Source organism: Pristiophorus japonicus, chromosome 1 (genome assembly GCF_044704955.1).
Source record: "Pristiophorus japonicus isolate sPriJap1 chromosome 1, sPriJap1.hap1, whole genome shotgun sequence".
Classification (NCBI taxonomy): domain Eukaryota; kingdom Metazoa; phylum Chordata; class Chondrichthyes; family Pristiophoridae; genus Pristiophorus; species Pristiophorus japonicus.
The window spans coordinates 485,365,946-485,384,695 of record NC_091977.1 but is presented as its reverse complement, the minus strand read 5'-3'; the positions used below and the strand labels follow the sequence as shown (position 1 = coordinate 485,384,695).

The 18,750-nt window shown below is 46.6% G+C and overlaps 1 protein-coding gene across 3 annotated transcripts in view; it reads left to right on the top strand.

Annotated features, from left to right (window-relative positions):
• The window catches only part of ptpn23a (protein tyrosine phosphatase, non-receptor type 23, a), a 122,300-nt gene that overhangs the window by 67,420 nt on the left and 36,130 nt on the right, over positions 1 to 18,750 (top strand). For all 3 annotated transcript variants that reach the window (XM_070895032.1, XM_070895018.1, XM_070895026.1), the window contains 3 exons: positions 705 to 784; positions 2,114 to 2,228; positions 17,413 to 17,478. In XM_070895032.1, the coding sequence (XP_070751133.1) occupies positions 705 to 784; positions 2,114 to 2,228; positions 17,413 to 17,478 (261 nt within the window). The remainder of the gene's footprint in view (positions 1 to 704; positions 785 to 2,113; positions 2,229 to 17,412; positions 17,479 to 18,750) is intronic.

Genomic DNA, 18,750 nt, shown 5'->3' with positions numbered 1-18,750 from the left:
GGAAGACCTGATTGAGGTGTATAAAATTATGAGGGACCTGGATAGAGTGGACCTGTTTCCCTTGGCAGAAGGGTCAACAACCAGGGGACATAGATTTAAAGTAATTGGGGGGGCGGGGAGGGGGTTTAAAGGAGATATGAGGAGAAATTTTGTCACCCAGAGGCTGGTGGGGGTCTGGAACTCACTGCCTGAAAGGATGGTAGAGGCATAAACCCTCACCACATTTAAAAAAAAATACTTGATGTGCACTTGAAGTGCCGTACCCTACAGGGCTACGGACCAAGAGCTGGAAAGTGGGATTAGGCTGAATAGCTCATGGTCAGCCGGCGCGGACACAATGAGCCGAAATAGCCTCCTTCCGTGCTGTAAATTTCTATGATTCTATGGGGTCTGACCAAGGCTCTGTACAATGGATGCATCACTTCCTCTCCTTTGTATTCCATGTTAGATGAACTGACACAGTCCAGACAGGACTACTGTGAGGAGCCATGTAATTGATGTCTGAGTGTGCATTCCGTTCTATTAGATTTCCTGATGACAATAGTTCATTCAGTTCAGTTCCAGCCTGAAAAGTCCTTGTGAAGATTGTGCTATGAGCAGCTTTTAAAATTTTGGAGTTTGGGTGGGAAGAGAAATAGGAGAACATATAAAAACTTTTGACATCTTGAGGTTTTTTTTCTACTTGATCTTCTTTCTACATTTAGGTACAATTCTGCCAAGAAGGACAATGACTTTATCTACCATGAGGCTGTACCACCCCTAGATTCTCTCACATCTGTAAAAGGCAAGTTTTCTAAGATTGTGCTCTATTAATCAGCATTCAAATTAAAACAAAAATCTTTTGAGCAATTCTTTAATACTGTATCCTTTCTTAGGGCCCTATTTTCGCCAAGATTATGCGCTGTTTTTTGGCGTCCAAACGTATTTTGGTGTGAGATGCTCACTTTCCAACTTGCGTCAACATTTGGATGCAGGACCCGACCATATGCACCAGTTTTTAAAAAAATTGCCACAGACACAAATCAAAACGAGATCGGGCGCCGTTTTTAATCGATTTTGGCCGTCCACAATTTTTTTCAGCGTGATGCACACTGCCCAAAAGACCCTAAAAAAAAAGCATACATTAACTTAAGGAACCAGCGCGGGGCAATAAGAATACACGATAACATACCTTTTTTTCACGGGGAACTCTTTTTGGAGCAAGGGAAAAAGATTTCTGGGCCGAAAGGACTGCTCCCCACCAGCTGGACCTGCTGCATTCCCGGGCCGAATGCCCCCCCCCTTCCCCCGGCGCTCAGTCCCGCTTTCCCTGCGAGTTGAAGTTCGGGAGTGGGAGGGCCATTCGGCCGGCAATTGCAGCAGGTCCAGTCGGTGGGAAGCAGTCCTTTCGACCCGGGATTGTAGCTGGTGAAAAACAGTCCTTCTGGCCCGGGATTGCAGCCGGGGGGGGGGCACGCAGTGGCAGCAGATCCAGCTTGAGGGGGGTGCGGTGGCTGCAGGTCTAGCGGGGGGAGAGGTCCTTTGTGGCCCTTTTAGCAGCAGTGGGTGCCAATCTTTCGGAGGAGCGGGCTTCAGCATCTCTGGTTGCCCCGGCAACTTCAGCTTTTTGCGCATGCCCAGAGAGTTTTTAGCACAGACTTGAAGCTCCGCCCCCCCCCCCCCCCCCCCCAAGACTAACTTCGGAGAGTGCTGCGCCAAATTCAAATATTTCTTTGGCGAAAGTCCCACTTTTTTTTTCCGGCACAAAGGTACACAAAAAAATTGTACGGGTGCCAAAAATCCAACAAGTGGAAAATAGGGGCCTTAGTCTGCATATAGTATGTTGCGCACAACTAACGCTGTCTTGTAACCTAAGTCATTCTTCATGGACTCAAACCTCTGGAATCCTTGTTTCCTTCAGTCTTCCCTTTTTCCTGCAACCCACTACTTCCTAACCTCATTACTCCTGCTCAATACAACCTTATGTTATCCAGCATTGAGCTTTGGCCCTTCAACTAGACTTTTTAATTTAAAAAAAAAACTTGATCATTTTTGTGCATGTTCATTAAATACAGTTTTATTTCTGGAAGGAAGTGCAAACATTTTAACTTTTGTGGTACCCTATTTTTAATAGGAGCATCTCTGGTAAAAGCCCTTCCTGTCAACCCAACTGATCCAAATGTGATTGGTCCTGACATTTTTGCAAAATTGGTTCCTATGGAAGCCCATGAAGCCTCATCCCTGTACAGGTAAGCGTGAGGCTTGCAGCTTCTGTAGCGCTATGTTACTGAAAATTAAGCATGGGATCTTTGAAATTAGTCCTTTTAAACGTTAGAGTACCACAACTGGGGTTTTCTTCGCTTGCTTAAAAAAACGAAAAGGGCTATTTTCTGGCACTACATACTACTTTGCAAATACAGTATGTAAATCTTGAGGGAAGTTCTGGGAATTTGGCTTTGTTCCCTTTTTGGAAAAGAGGAGACTTTGAGATGACCTAATTGAAGATTTATTTTTTTCATTCTGGAGATAGGGATGTAGCTGGCGAGGCCAGTATTTATTATTCATCCCTACTTGCCCTCGAGAATATGGTAGTGAGCCGCCTTCTTGAACTACTGCAGTCCGTGTGGTGAAGGTGCTCCTACAATGCTGTTAAGAGTTCCAGGATTTTGACCCAGTGACAATGAAGGAACAACAATATGTGTCCGAGTCAGGATGGTGTGTAACTTGGAGGTGAAGGTGTTCCCATGTCCTTCTAGGTGGTGGAAATCATAGACGTGAGAGGTTGAACGGGGTTGCCAAAGCTGAAATGCTAGCTGAGGGTTCAAATACCAGTGGATAGAAGATTGAAACTGAGGAAGAAGGGAAGTCTGGTGGAACATTTTTACATAGTGATTGCTGTTGAATAGGTTATCGGGGCAAGGGTTGATGTGAATAGTATATAAATGTGTTCAAGATTCAATTAATTTGTTTTTGGAGAGCTAAGAGAATTTGATGCCGTGCAAACCTCCATCTCATAGTAAGACAGAATGAATGATCAGATCCAATGATCTGCTTACCATAACATTTTTATCTGCATTTGTATGTCTAAAACATGAAAAAGATAAGTCAAAGTTTCAGGTTTTGTCTGACAACGGTTTCTGAGGTTTTAACCTATCTTTCTATTGCCCTCTTTCAAGATGCATATCCTTTATTTTATATATTTATTTCAAGTTTTCAATACAGTCTGCTCTTTATTCTATTTGATTGGAAATTGTGCCAAAAAAGCATGTGTGCTGTTTTATTTAAATTACTAATTAGAATTATTGCATGGTCTAAATTTTGAGCCCAAACTATTTTAATTATCAAGAATATTTTGGGCTAGACTTTCGCTACATTGATGCCCATTTATCGCCCATGTAGGCGCTGAGATGCAGGCTATCGCCCATATTTGCTGAAAAGTGAAAACTAGTGTCCAATTATAGCCCATTTATCACCGGCGTAACTTTCAGCATACATGAATGAACAGCATCACCCAGCCTACTTTAAAAAAAAAATACATGACATGCAAGGCCGAGAATAGTGTTTATAATGGAAACTAGCGCCCAATTATTGCCCAGATTATCGCCGAGCGCTACTTTTGGCATTTCGCCCATAATTAGCCTAAATGATCGCTGGCCCAAAAAGACGCTGAAGAAAATCTGCAACCACCTGACCTTAACTCGGCTCTACGGACACCATTTTGTAACTCGGAGGATCTGTAATAGAAGGCTGCTTCAGGTGCTTATCAGGAGAAGCAATTTGTGGGTGATTTTTAAGGGCCTTTTTGACTCTTGCCAATCATCTAATCACATTTGTATTAGTTGAGGACAAATTAAGAGCATTTATAGTGAATGGGGCCTGTAATTTCTCAACCAGTATTGATGACTAATCACATGCTGCAGAATAGAGATGGGAGAAGGTATATTGAAGAGCATTATGTGCCCAATCAAAGAGGTGGCAGACTGCTGTGGAGGAGGAGACGTTACACCCAACGCATTTACAGGGATAAGCGATCATACCTGGACTTGTCTGCTAACACGTGCGTTAGAAGGCTGCGATTTCGAAAGGAGGTCATCAGTGAGATATGCCAGCAAATTAAGGGAGATCTGCAGCCTACCAGCACCATCAGGACCGCACTGCCCATTGAGGTTACGGTTACTGTAACACTTTCCTTCTACACATCGGGCTCATTTCAGGCCTTTTGCTGGCAACATTTGTGGTATCTATCAGCACGCCACACATTGCTGCATTCGACAGGTGACTGAAGCCCTTTACGCACGCAGGATTGACTTTATAAACTTCCCTATGACCAGGGAGGCACAGACAGAGGGCTTTGGGTTTCTCAAGAATAGCAAACTTCCCCAAGGTGCAGGGAGCAATAGACTCTATGCACATCGCCCTGCGAGCACCTTTCCGGGATGCAGAGATGTTTCGGAACCGAAAGGGATTCCACTCCCTGAATGTGCAGCTCGTTGTCGAACACAAACAAATAATCATGGCAGTAAATGCAAATTTTCCAGGGAGCATCCATGATGCGTACATTTTGTGTGAGAGCACTGTGTCTGACCTGTTTGAGTCAGCCACAAGGTCACGGTTGGATGCTGGGGGATAAAGAATCATCATCATTTGGCGGTTCCTCGAACGAGGATGAATTGCTTCCACATGAGTTCACAGATGTTTCAATGAAGCATCCAATATTCCAGTCCTGAACGTCGATAGAAGGGGTGGAAGATGCCTGTGCGTGGATTTTTTTAACGTGCCCAGCAGCCACCAGACGGGCTTGACAGAGCTAGGCCTTTATCCAGTAACAAGGGTAAACCAGGACGACTGGAGACATGATCTGCTGCACGGACCTAGTGCGCGCACATATCGCAGTGTGGGCTGGCCTGTGCTGCCCCTGGTCCCTCGGCTCTTCTGGGCCCCGTACCTTCATTTGCCGCATCTCCGCCACGATCTCTCGCGGCTCCTCCGCCACAAACATTCGCTGGACCTCTGCAGTGACCTCACACCACTCCTCTGCCATGATCTCTCGCTGCTCCTCCACCACAAAAACATTCGTCACTCCTCCGTCGCGATCTCTCGCCGCTCCTCCGTCATACCTGGGCCCCGCCGATGTTTCTGCCCACGCTCCAAACGGCGACCTTAAGGATATGGCCTTGCCAGCTGGCTCATGACCCCCACCCCCCTGCGTCAACCAGACAGAAGCCGAGAAGCGCTACAATGAAAGCCATATAGCTACACGCAATATTGTCAAAGACAAATGGAGTTCTTAAGCAGTGTTTCAGATGCCTTGACCACTCAGGAGACAATCTACAATGACCCCCTGAGCATGTTGCACAGTTCATTGTGGTGTGCTGCATGTTGCATAACCTAGCTATCCGGAGAGGACAACAATTGCCAGATGGAACTGCTGGTCCACCTCAGGAAAGAGGAAAAGCGGAACAGGAGGACGAGGACCTCTGGGAGGACAATCAGCCTGGTGATGAACCCATGCCCCCACGCTCCCCCCACAACACTTGAAAAGCCCCGTGGTAGTTATGCAGCTGCAAAACTCTTGAATCAGCAGCTCAGCAATGAACGCTTTGCATGAACTTATATTGGTGAAGTTACAGTTGCGTTACGATTCCAACCATTGTATTGATGTTTTACCTTGCATTATTAGAAGACACTTCATGACAATTGTAAAGTTAAATAAAAATGTTTAATAATTGAAGACGTAATTTTAATTTTTTTTAAGCAAACATATATTAACACCCAACCCCCAACAGTCAACAGCATTTTTAACACAATATAACACCCTCCCACCATCCCCAACAGTGAATATTCAACAAAATTTTATTTTTTAACAATATACAGCACCCCCACCACCTCCATACCTGCAGCCACACTTCCCTCCTGCACCTTGAACCCACCCACCCTTGTAACGCCCCTGTTTCCCACTAACTCCCGAGTAATGAAACCAAGATGTCGTGCAACAGAGCACCTCGAGGCCTACTGCTGTGGTGCGGAGGAGGGGAGGTGCTTGGTGGTGCGGAACCTTGGGGTGCAGACCCTTCTCCCGAAACAATCGCAAGCCGCAAAGCATCGACGGAGTCGGTCGTTCACCCCATTGCTGCAACTATCTGCTCCGTGCCCTCCGTTATTCGCACAGACAATGTGGCAATGTTGCTGGTCAACCCACCAAGCCTGGAGGAGCTCTCGCCCTTGACAGTGAGACTATGTCCTCATTTGCATCTGCCTGTCACAGCGCGTGCCTACCTCGCCGAATCGGGGTCGGCGTGGGAACTGGCTGCCTTGGAGTGGCCTGCTGCAAGCCGCTTAACCCCACTACTTCATCTGTTGACGACGATGTGGTCGCAGGTACCACAGATGAAAACTCTGGTCATCTTCCACCTCCTCAGATTCCTGTCCCTCACCCTTGGTGATGACCACCTGCAGCGGAGAAGGGGTTGGTGCAGGGGTCTCCCTTTGCGTCTGGGTAACTGCAAAACCTAATGGAGGTTATCAGAAGAGAAGGGTAGACATGAGAATGCTTGCGCTGTGCTGGCATATGTTCGAGGCGCAACACTACTGCAATAAATGTGAATGAGAGACATTACATATGATTAACCTGAGAGTAGAAAACAGGAGCAGGCCATTCGGCCCTTCGAGCCTGCACCGCCATTCAATATGATCATTGCTGATCATGCAACTTCAGTACCCCACTGCTGCCTTCTTGCCATACCCCCTGAACCCTTTAGCCATAGGGGAAACATCTAGCTCCCTTTTGAATATATACAACGAACTGGACTCAACAACTTTGTGGTAGAGAATTCCATAGGTTCACAATTCTCTCGGTGAAAAAGTTTCTCCTCATCTCGGTCCTGAATGGCTTACCCCTTATCCTTAGACTGTGACCCCCGGTTCAGGACTTCCTCAACATCGGGAATATTCTTCCTGCATCGAACCTGTCCAACCCCGTCAGAATTTTATATGCTTCTATGAGATCCCCTCTCATTCTTCTAAATTCCAGTGAATATAAGCCTAGTCGATCCAGTCTTTCTTCATACGTCAGTCTTGCCATCACCTTTGCTGCACTCCCTCAATAGCAAGAATGTCCTTCCTCAGATTAGGAGATCAAAAATGTACACAATACTCAAGGTGTGGTCTCACCAAGGCCTTGTACAACTGCAGTAAGACCTCCCTGCTCCTATACTCAAATCCTCTTGCTATGAACTCCAACATGCCATTTCTTTTTTTTACTGCATGCCAACTTTCAATGACTGATGTACTATGACACCCAGGTCTCGTTGCACCTCTCCTTTTACTAATCTGTCACTTCAGATAATCTGCCTTCCTGTTTTTGCCATCAAAGTGGATAACCTCACATTTATCCACATTATACTACATCTGCCATGCATTTGCCCACTCACCTAACCTGTCCAAATCATCCTACAGCCTCTTAGCCTCCTCCTCACAGATCACATTGCCACCCAACTTAGTGTCATCTGCAAACTTGGAGATATTACTTTCAATTCCTTTGTTTAAATCATTAATATATATTGTAAATAGCTGGGGTCCCAGCACTGAACCTTGCGGTACCCCACTAGTCACTGACTGCCATTTCTGAAAAGGACCTGTTTATTCCTACTCTCTGCTTCCTGTCTGCCAACCAGTTCTCTATCCACCTTAATACATTACCTCCAATACCATGTGCCCTAATTTTGCACACTAATCTCGTGTAGGACCTTGTCAAAAGCCTTTTGAAAGTCCAAATACACCACATCCACTGGTTCTCCCTTATCCACTATACTCGTTACATCCTCAAAAAATTCTAGAAGATTTGTCAAGCATAATTTCAAAAATTCATGCTGACAGAAATTAGGGATGCGTGCAATAAAGGTACAGCAGTTATCATGGGCGACTTTAATCTACATATGGTTGGGCTAACCAAACTGGTAGCAATGCGGTGGAGGAGGATTTCCTGGAGTGTATTAGGGATGGTTTTCAAGACCAATATGTCGAGGAACCAACCAGAGGGCTGGCCATCCGAGACTGGGTGATATGTAATGAGAAAGGACTAATTAGCAGTCTTGTGCGAGGTCCTTTGGGGAAGACTGACCATAATATGGTAGAATTCTTTATTAAGATGGAGAGTGACACGGTTAATTCAGAGACTAGGGTCCTGAACTTAAGGAAAGGTAACTTCGATGGTATGAGATGTGAATTATCTAGAATAGACTGGCGAGTGATACTTGAAGAGTTGACGGTGGATAGACAATGGCAAACATTTAAAGATCACATGGATGAACTTCAACAATTGTACATCCCTGTCTGGAGTAAAAATAAAATGGGGAAGGTGGCCCAACCGTGGCTAACAAGGGAAATTAAGGATAGTGTTAAATCCAAGGAAGACACACATAAATTGGCTATAAAAAGCAACAAACCTGAGGACTGGGAGAATTTTATAATACAGCAGAGGAGGACAAAGGGTTTAATTAGGAGGGGGAAATAGAGTATGAGAGGAAGCTTGCTGGGAACATAAAAACTGACTGCAAAAGCTTCTATAGATATGTGAAGAGAAAAGGATTAGTGAAAACAAACGTAGGTCCCTTGCAGTCAGATTCAGGTGAATTTATAATGGGGAACAAAGAAATGGCGGACCAGTTAAACAAATACTTTGGTTCTGTCTTCACGAAGGAAGACATAAATAACCTTCCGGAAATACTAGGGGACCGAGGGACTAGCGAGAAAGAGGAACTGAAGGAAATCCTTATTAGGCAGGAAATTGTGTTGGGGAAATTGATGGGATTAAAGGCCGATAAATCCCTGGGGCCTGATAGTCTGCATCCCAGAGTACTTGAGGAAGTAGCCCTAGAAATAGTGGATGCATTGGTGATCATTTTCCAACAGTATATCGACTCTGGATCGGTTCATATAGACTGGAGGGTAGCTAATGTAACATCACTTTTTAAGAAAGAAGGGAGAGTGAAAACGGGTAATTGTAGCACAACATCAGTAGTGGGGAAAATGTTGGAATCAATTATTAAAGATGAAATAAGCAGCACATTTGGAAAGCAGTGATGGAATCGGTCCAAGTCAGCATGGATTTATGAAAGGGAAATCCTGCTTGACAAATCTTCTAGAATTTTATGAGGCTATAACTGGTAGAGTGGACAAGGGAGAACCAGTAGATGTGGTGTATTTGGACTTTCAAAAGGCTTTTGACAAGGTCCCACACACGAGATTGGTATGCAAAATTAAAGCACATGGTATTGGGGGTAATGTACTGACGTGGATAGAGAACTGGTTGGCAGACAGGAAGCAGAGAGTTGGGATAAACGGGTCTTTTTCAGAATGGCAGGCAGTGACTAGTGCGGTGCCGCAGGGCTCAGTGCTGGGACCCCAGCTATTTACAATAGACAATGATTTGGATGAGAGAATTGAGTGTAATATCTCCAAGTTTGAAGATGACACTAAGCTGGGTGGAGGATGCTATGAGGCTGCAGAGTGACTTGAATAGGTTAGGTGAGTGGGCAAACGCGTGGCAGATGCAGTATAATGCGGATAAATATGAGGTTATCCACTTTGGTGGCAAAAACAGGAAGGCAGAATATTATCTGATCGGCGGCAGATTAGGAAAAGGGGAGGTGCAACGAGACCTGGGTGTCATGGTACGTCAGTGATTGAAAGTTGGCATGCAGGTACAGCAGGCGGTGAAGGCAAATGGTATAGAAACATAGAAACATAGAAAATAGGTGCAGGAGCAGGCCATTCAGCCCTTCCAGCCTGCACCGCCATTCAATGAGTTCATGGCTGAACATGAAACTTCAGTACCCCCTTCCTGCTTTCTCGCCATACCCCTTGATCCCCCGAGTAGTAAGGACTTCATCTAACTCCCTTTTGAATATATTTAGTGAATTGGCCTCAACTACTTTCCGTGGTAGAGAATTCCACAGGTTCACCACTCTCTGGGTGAAGAAGTTTCTCCTCATCTCTGTCCTAAATGGCTTTCCCCTTATCCTTAGACTGTGACCCCTGGTTCTGGACTTCCCCAACATTGGGAACATTCTTTTTACCTTTTACATTTACAGCTGTTTACATTGTACATTAATGATTTAGACGAGGGGATTAAATGCAGTATCTCCAAATTTGCAGATGACACTAAGTTGGGTGGCAGTGTGAGCTGCGAGGAGGATGCTATTAGGCTGCAGAGTGACTTGGATAGGTTAGGTGAGTGGGCAAATGCATGGCAGATGAAGTATAATGTGGATAAATGTGAGGTTATCCACTTTGGTGGTAAAAACAGAGAGACAGACCATTATCTGAATGGTGACAGATTAGGAAAAGGGAAGGTGCAACGAGACCTGGGTGTCATGGTACATCAGTCATTGAAGGTTAGCATGCAGGTACAGCAGGCGGTTAAGAAAGCAAATGGCATGTTGGCCTTCATAGCGAGGGGATTTGAATACAGGGGCAGGGAGGTGTTGCTACAGTTGTACAGGACCTTGGTGAGGCCACACCTGGAGTATTGTGTACAGTTTTGGTCTCCTAACTTGAGGAAGGACATTCTTGCTATTGAGGGAGTGCAGCGAAGATTCACCAGACTGACTCCTGGGATGGCGGGACTGACCTATCAAGAAAGACTGGATCAACTGGGCTTGTATTCACTGGAGTTCAGAAGAATGAGAGGGGACCTCATGGAAATGTTTAAAATTCTGACGGGTTTAGACAGGTTAGATGCAGGAAGAATGTTCCCAATGTTGGGGAAGTCCAGAACCAGGGGTCACAGTCTGAGGATAAGGGGTAAGCCATTTAGGACCGAGATGAGGAGAAACTTCTTCACCCAGAGAGTGGTGAACCTGTGGAATTCTCTACCACAGAAAGTAGTTGAGACCAATTCACTAAATATATTCAAAAGGGAGTTAGATGAAGTCCTTACTACTCGGGGGATCAAGGGTTATGGCGAGAAAGCAGGAAGGGGGTACTGAAGTTTCATGTTCAGCCATGAACTCATTGAATGGCGGTGCAGGCTGGAAGGGCTGAATGGCCTGCTCCTGCACCTATTTTCCATGTTTCTATGTTTCTTCCTGCATCTAACCTGTCTAAACCCGTCAGAAATTTAAACGTTTCTATGAGGTCCCCTCTCATTCTTCTGAACTTCAGTGAATACAAGCCCAGTTGATCCAGTCTTTCTTGATAGGTCAGTCCCACCATCCCGGGAATATCAGTCTGGTGAATCTTCGCTGCACTCCCTCAATAGCAAGAATGTCCTTCCTCAAGTTAGGAGACCAAAACTGTACACAATACTCCAGGTGTGGCCTCACCAAGGCCCTGTACAACTGTAGCAACACCTCCCTGCCCCTGTATTCAAATCCCCTCGCTATGAAGGCCAACATTCCATTTGCTTTCTTAACCGCCTGCTGTACCTGCATGCCAACCTTCAATGACTGATGTACCATGACACCCAGGTCTCATTGCACCTTCCCTTTTCCTAATCTGTCACCATTCAGATAATAGTCTCTGTTTTTTCCACCAAAGTGGATAACCTCACATTTATCCAAGTTATACTTCATCTGCCATTCATTTGCCCACTCACCTAACCTATCCAAGTCACTCTGCAGCCTCATAGCATCCTCCTCGCAGCTCACACTGCCACCCAACTTAGTGTCATCCGCAAATTTGGAGATGCTATATTTAATCCCCTCGTCTAAATCACTAATGTACAATGTAAACAGCTGGGGCCCCAGCACAGAACCTTGCGGTACCCCACTGGTCACTGCCTGCCATTCTGAAAAGTACCCATTTACTCCTACTCTTTGCTTCCTGTCTGACAACCAGTTCTCAATCCACGTCGGCACACTACCCCCAATCCCATGTGCTTTAACTTTGCACATTAATCTCTTGTGTGGGACTTTGTCGAAAGCCTTCTGAAAGTCCAAATATACCACATCAACTGGTTCTCCTTTGTCCACTTTACTGAAAACATCCTCAAAAAATTCCAGAAGATTTGTCAAGCATGATTTCCCTTTCACAAATCCATGCTGACTTGGACCTATCATGTCACCATTTTCCAAATGCGCTGCTATGACATCCTTAATAATTGATTCCATCATTTTACCCACTACTGAGGTCAGGCTGACCGGTCGATAATTCCCTGTTTTCTCTCTCCCTCCTTTTTTTAAAAAGTGGGGTTACATTGGCTACCCTCCACTCGATATGGAGTGTTGTTGGCCTTCATAGCTAGGGGTTTCGAGTATAGGAGCAGGGAGGTCTTACTACAGTTGTACAGGGCCTTGGTGAGGCCTCACCTGGAATATTGTGTTCAGTTTTGGTCTCCTAATCTGAGGAAGGATGTTCTTGCTATTGAGGGAATGCAGCGAAGGTTCACCAGACTGATTCCCAGGATGGCAGGACTGACATGTGAGGAGAGACTGGATCGACTGGGCTTGTATTCACTGGAGTTTAGAAGGATGAGAGGGATCTCATAGAAACATAAAATTCTGATGGGACTGGACAGGTTAGATGCAGGAAGAATGTTCCCAATGTTGGGGAAGTCCAGAACCAGGGGAAATCATCTAAGGTTAAGGGGTAAGCCATTTAGGACTGAGATGAGGAGAATCTTCTTCACTGAGTTGTTAACCTGTGGAATTCCCTACCACAGAGAGTTGTTGATGCAGTTCATTGGATATATTCAAGAGGGAGTTAGATATGACCCTTATGGCTAAAGGGGTATGGAGAGAAAGCAGGAAAGGGGTACTGAGGTGAATATTCAGCCATGATCTTATTGAATGGCAGTGCGGGCTCGAAGGGCCGAATGGCCTACTCCTGCACCTATTTTCTATGTTTCTGACTAATAAGGATTTTCCTCAGTCCCTCCTGCTTGCTAGACCCTCGGTCCCCTAGCATTTTCAGGAGGTTATTCGTGTCTTCCTTAGTGAAGACAGAACCAAAGTATTTGTTCAATTGGTCTGCCATTTCCTTGTTCCCATTATAAATTCACCTGATTCTGACTGCAAGGGACCTGCATTAGTCTTCACTAATCTTTTTCTCTTCACAAGTATAGAAGCTTTTGCAGTCAGTTTTTATGTTCCCTACAAGCTTACTCTCATACTCTATTTTTCCTCTCCTAATTAAACTCTTCGTCCTCCTCTGCTGAATTCTAAATTTCTCCCAGTGCTCAGGTTTGCTGCTTTTTCTGGCCAATTTATATGCCTCTTCCTTGGATTTAACACTATTCCGAATTTCCCTTGTTAGCCACAGTTGAGCCACCTTCCCTGTTTTATTTTTACGCCAGACAGGGATGTACAATTTTTGTAGTTCATCCATGTGATCTTTAAATGTCTGCCATTGTCTATCCACCGTCAACCCTTTAAGTATCATTCGCGAGTCTATCCTAGCCAATTCACGTCTCATACCATCGAAGTTACCTTTCTGAATTAACTGTCACTCTCCATCTTAATGAAGAATTCTACCAAGGGGCCTCGCATGACAAGATTGCTAATTAATACCCCCTCATTACACAAGACCCAGTCTCGGATAGCCTGCTCTCTAGTTGATTCTTCGACATATTGGTCTAGAAAACCATCCCTTATAGACTCCAGGAAATCCTCCTCCACAGTATTGCTACCAGTTTAGTTAGCCCAATCTATATCTCGATTAAAGTCACCCATGATAACTGCTGTACCCTTATTGTACGCGTCACTAATTTCCTGTTTGATGCCATCCCCAACCTCACTACTACTACTGTTTGGTTGTCTGTACACAAGTCCCAATAATGTTTTCTGCCTTTTGGTGTTTCGCAGCTCTACCCATATATAGATTCCACATCATCCAAGCTTAATGTCCTTCCTTACTATTGCTTTAATCTCTTTAACCAGCAACACTACCCCACTTCCTTTTCCTTTCTGTCTATCCTTCCTGAATATTGAATATCCCTGATTGTTGAGTTCCCAGCCTTGGTTACCCTGGATCCATGTCTCCGTAATCCCAATTGCATCATATCCATTAACAGCTATCTGCACAGTTAATTCATCCACCTTATTAGGAATGCTCCTTGCATTGAGACTCAGAGCCTTCAGGCTTCTTTTTTTGACGCTCTTTGTCCTTTAAAATTATGTTGTAATGTGGCCCTTTTTGCCCTTGATTTCGCTGCCCTCCACTCTTACTTTTCTCCTTCCTACCTTTTGCTTCTGCCCCCTTTTTACTTCCCTCTGCCTCCCTGCATAGATTCCCATCCACCTGCCATATTAGTTTAAACCCTCCCCAACAGCACGAGCAAACACTCCGCCTCGGACATCGGTTCTGGTCCTGCCCAGGTGCAGACCGTCCGGTTTGTACTGGTCCCATCTCCCCCAGAACCGGTTCCAATGTCCCAGGAATTTGAATCCCTCCCCCATGCACCATTCCTCAAGCCACGTATTCATCTGAACTATCCTGCTAATCCTACTCTGACTCGCACGTGGCACTGGTTGCAATCCTGAGATTACTACCATTTGAGGTCCTACTTTTAAAATTAATTCCAAGCTGCCTAAATTTAGTTTGTAGGACCTCATCCTGTTTTTTACCTATATCGTTGGTGTCTATATGCACCACGACAGCTGGCTGTTCACCCTCCCCCTCCAGAATGCCCTGCACCCGCTCTGAGACATCCTTGACCCTTGCACCAGGGAGGCAACATACCATCCTGGAGTCTCGTTTGCGGCCGCAGAAACACCTATCTATTCCCCTTACAATAGAATCTCCTACCACTATAGCTCTCCCACTCTTTTTCCTGCTCTCCTGTGCAGCAGAATCACCCCTGGTGCCATGAACTTGGCTGTTGCTGCCTTCCCCTGATGAGCCATCTCCCTCAACAGTATTTAAAACGGTATGTCTGTTTTGGAGGGAGGTGACTGCAGGGAACCCCCGCACTACCTTCCCCTGCTCTTCCTGATTTTGGAGGGAGGTCACCCATTCCCTATCTGCCTGTGTAACCTTTACCTGCAGTGTGACCAACTCACTAAACGTGCTATCCACAACGTCCTCAGCATCGCGGATGCTCCAGAGTGAATCCATGCGCCGCTCCAGTGCCGCAAATCGGTCTGAAAGGAGCTGCAGCTGGACGCACTTCCCGCACACATAGTAGCCAGGCACACTGGAAGTGTCCCTGACTTCCCACATAGCACAGGAGGACCATGACACGGCTCTGGACTGTCCTGCCATGACTTAACCCTTAGATTAACTTAATTTGTCAACAATGCCAAAGGTTTCCTACTGATAAGAAAAGAAAAAGGAAAAAGAAAAAGAAAAAATACTCACCAATCACTTACCTGCTTGGCTGTGACGTCACACTTCGATTTCTTTTTACTTCTATTTTGCTTTATGACCCTGCACCAGCTAGCTTCTCCCGACTGCTGGGTCCCTTTTATGGATCTCACTGCTCCCGACCTGCTCAGCTCTGACCTCCGCTGCTTCTCCCGACTGCTGGGCCCCTTTTATGGGCCTCGCTGCTCCCGACTGCTGGACACCTTTACCTGCATGTATAACATTACATCATTCATATGTTATAATGAAATGCCATTAAATTTCTTTAAATTACCACTGGTTTACCACTGCTTTACACATTACTCAAGTGGTACAACAACGGGATCTGCACAACCACGGATGGCAGAACGATTGTGGGTGCCTACTGGTGCTGCGGCACGTTCCTCTAAGTCTGTGAGCGGGTGGAGCTCAGCAGGCCCTCCTCCGGTCTGCCTCTGCTCCACATGATTTTTAGATATCTTCCTCTGCAAACGTGACGAGCATGGCATAAGCTAATTAACTAGGTACTATTACGGGAACACAACAGATATTTTACTCCATAATTAATCACCCCACATTCTATTCATTCATAACTTTAACGTTCTATGCTAATATGGTAATACGGTTTGAATCCACAATGGATGCATGGTTACAACATCTATGTTCGGAGAAAATATTTAAGATCGTGTTTAGGAATTAATGCTTGACACCAAATATCTCGTGTACAATCTCCAGGAAAGGCACCATCCACGGGCCGTGCCATTCGGCGCTTCGGGAGGTAGGCGGTTTATTTGAATCGATAGAGGTCCCCCGGAAGGGGGAAATCACGATCGTTGGTGAGCTCAGCAATGACAGGAGTATAATGGGAGGGAGCACTGTGTCCACGGGCTGTGCTCGGAGACCTCCGTGTGACCGGAGCTAATGTCCCAAAGTGTCCCAGGGCAGACAGTGAGCCAGGGCAGCTCTCCCCCAGTCCAGGCTGGGTCATTGAGTGACAGCAGCCAGAGAGACACAGTCTGGATAAAGGTGACCAGACCCCTCAGTGCTCAGTCGTGCCCCATCCATCAGCGTAGCCAAAAAGGAGACGGTGCCCAAGTTAAAGACTTGCTCACAGCACACACAAATGCTCCTAAACTAAAGTCGTAGAAATGCCGAATGTTTACAGTCTGTCTGTTTCCAGCCATTCCTTTAAATAATAATACTGTTGATTAAATGCAAGGCATCTGAGCAAAATTAGACCCCAGTCCAAATCTTAGCAAGGAAGCTACCCAAGATTACCCAGCTTAATTACAATCCGGCAGATTTACATTCTAATTAATTCAGTGCATTATTACAATTTAAAATGTAATAATTTAATACTTATTCTTGCTGAAGCAACCAGGCTGTTCCACCTCTTGTGGTACTGGTCTGCCTCACTCCTATCGTGGGCCACAGAAGAAACAACTGTGACGATATTGCCCCATATTTTTTGATATGTCCAGGGGTGAGGTTTCCCATACCCACCCTGGGTTAATTGGCCCCACCTATTCTCCACCACATTTACAAGGACCTCATTTGCCTCATCCAAGAAGGCTTTCACCCTTCTTCTCCCTGACAGCTCCTCCTGCTGCATACTCATATCACTAGACATCCTCAAAGTTAACAGACTGCTTCCCTTCTCTCCTCTCCTCTCCCTCCCTCTCTTTCACCCTTCTGAGTATGCGCAGATGATTCCTGAACACCCGAATCGCAGGAAAACTTCTTTGCTTTAAAAAAAACCATGCATGCGCAGAACGGCCATTGCTATGGATGCCAGCCTTGCACGACTGATTACATCGCTAAAGGCCCATTTTACATCGCTAAGGTTATCGCCCAAAATAAAAAGGCAAAACTAGCCATTTTTAAAATGGGCGATATTCCAGCGATCATGAAAAATTTAAAAAAACACAAGGCTGGAAATATCGCCCAATCATATTGGAAAGTCTAGCCCTTTGAATTTGTAGATTTTTTTTTCCATTATTTCCACAATTTTTATAGGCACTTTGTTCTAACTCGTATATTATATAGGTTTACACAGATGAAGTGTTGTAAAGGTTTTAATATTTTGAAACATTGTATCTTTGCAGTTGTATCCTATGCCATGTCTCACCTTTTTTCCATTTTTTTTTCTAGTGAAGAAAAAGCAAAATTGCTGCGCGAAGTGGTGGCTAAAATTGACAGCAAAAATGAAGTATTAGAGTAGGTATTGTGACTAAATTAATAATGCTTCTATTTACTTGGATAGCAGTAGGCGTACTTCAAAAAAATAATTCATTGTGTGAAGGGTTTTGAAAAGTTGTAACATGATGCATCACTATGGGCCCAAGTTTCCACAGGATAAAAAACGGGCGCCCCTCCGAGCTGGGCGCCCGTTTTTCGCGCCTAAAACGGCGCCTAAAAAAAAACTCGCAATTCTTGAGCGTTCTGTAGCTCCTTGTCTGTCTGGCGTGGCGCCCAGGGGGGGCAGAGCCTACACTCGCGCCGATTTTGTAAGTGGGAGGGGGCGGGTACTATTTAAATTAGTTTCTTTTCCTGCCGGCAACGCTGCGCGTGCGTGTTGGAGCATTCGCGCATGCTCAGTGTGGAAAAAACATTGGCACTCGGCCATTTTTGTAGTTCTTTCTAGCTGTTTAATTTTTGAACATTTTTTTAATAAAAGCACATTAGCACTTGCAGCCTTCTCACTGTCTCCCCCCCCCCTCCCCCGCGGGAACGAAGCGACTGTTCCCCCCCCCTCCCCCGCGGGAACGAAGCGACTGTTCCCCCCCCCTCCCCCCGCGGGAACGAAGCGACTGTTCCCCCCCCCTCCCCCGCGGGAACGAAGCGACTGTTCCCCCCCCCTCCCCCCGCGGGAACGAAGCGACTGTTCCCCCCCCCTCCCCCGCGGGAACGAAGCGACTGTTCCCCCCCCCCCTCCCCCCGCGGGAACGAAGCGACTGTTCCCCCTCCCCCCTCCCCCCGCGGGAACGAAGCGACTGTTCCCCCCCCCTCCCCCCGCGGGAACGAAGCGACTGTTCCCCCCCCCCTCCCCCCGCGGGAACGAAGCGACTGTTCCCCCCCCCCCCTCCCCCGCGGGAACGAAGCGACTGTTCCCCCCTCCCCCCCCCCCGCGGGAACGAAGCGACTGTTCCCCCCCCCTCCCCCCGCGGGAACGAAGCGACTGTTCCCCCCCCCCCCTCCCCCCGCGGGAACGAAGCGACTGTTCCCCCCCCCTCCCCCCGCGGGAACGAAGCGACTGTTCCCCCCCCCCCTCCCCCCGCGGGAACGAAGCGACTGTTCCCCCCCCCCCCCTCCCCCGCGGGAACGAAGCGACTGTTCCCCCCCCCCCCCCTCCCCCGCGGGAACGAAGCGACTGTTCCCCCTCCCCCCTCCCCCCGCGGGAACGAAGCGACTGTTCCCCCTCCCCCCCTCCCCCCGCGGGAACGAAGCGACTGTTCCCCCCCCCCCCCCCGCGGGAACGAAGCGACTGTT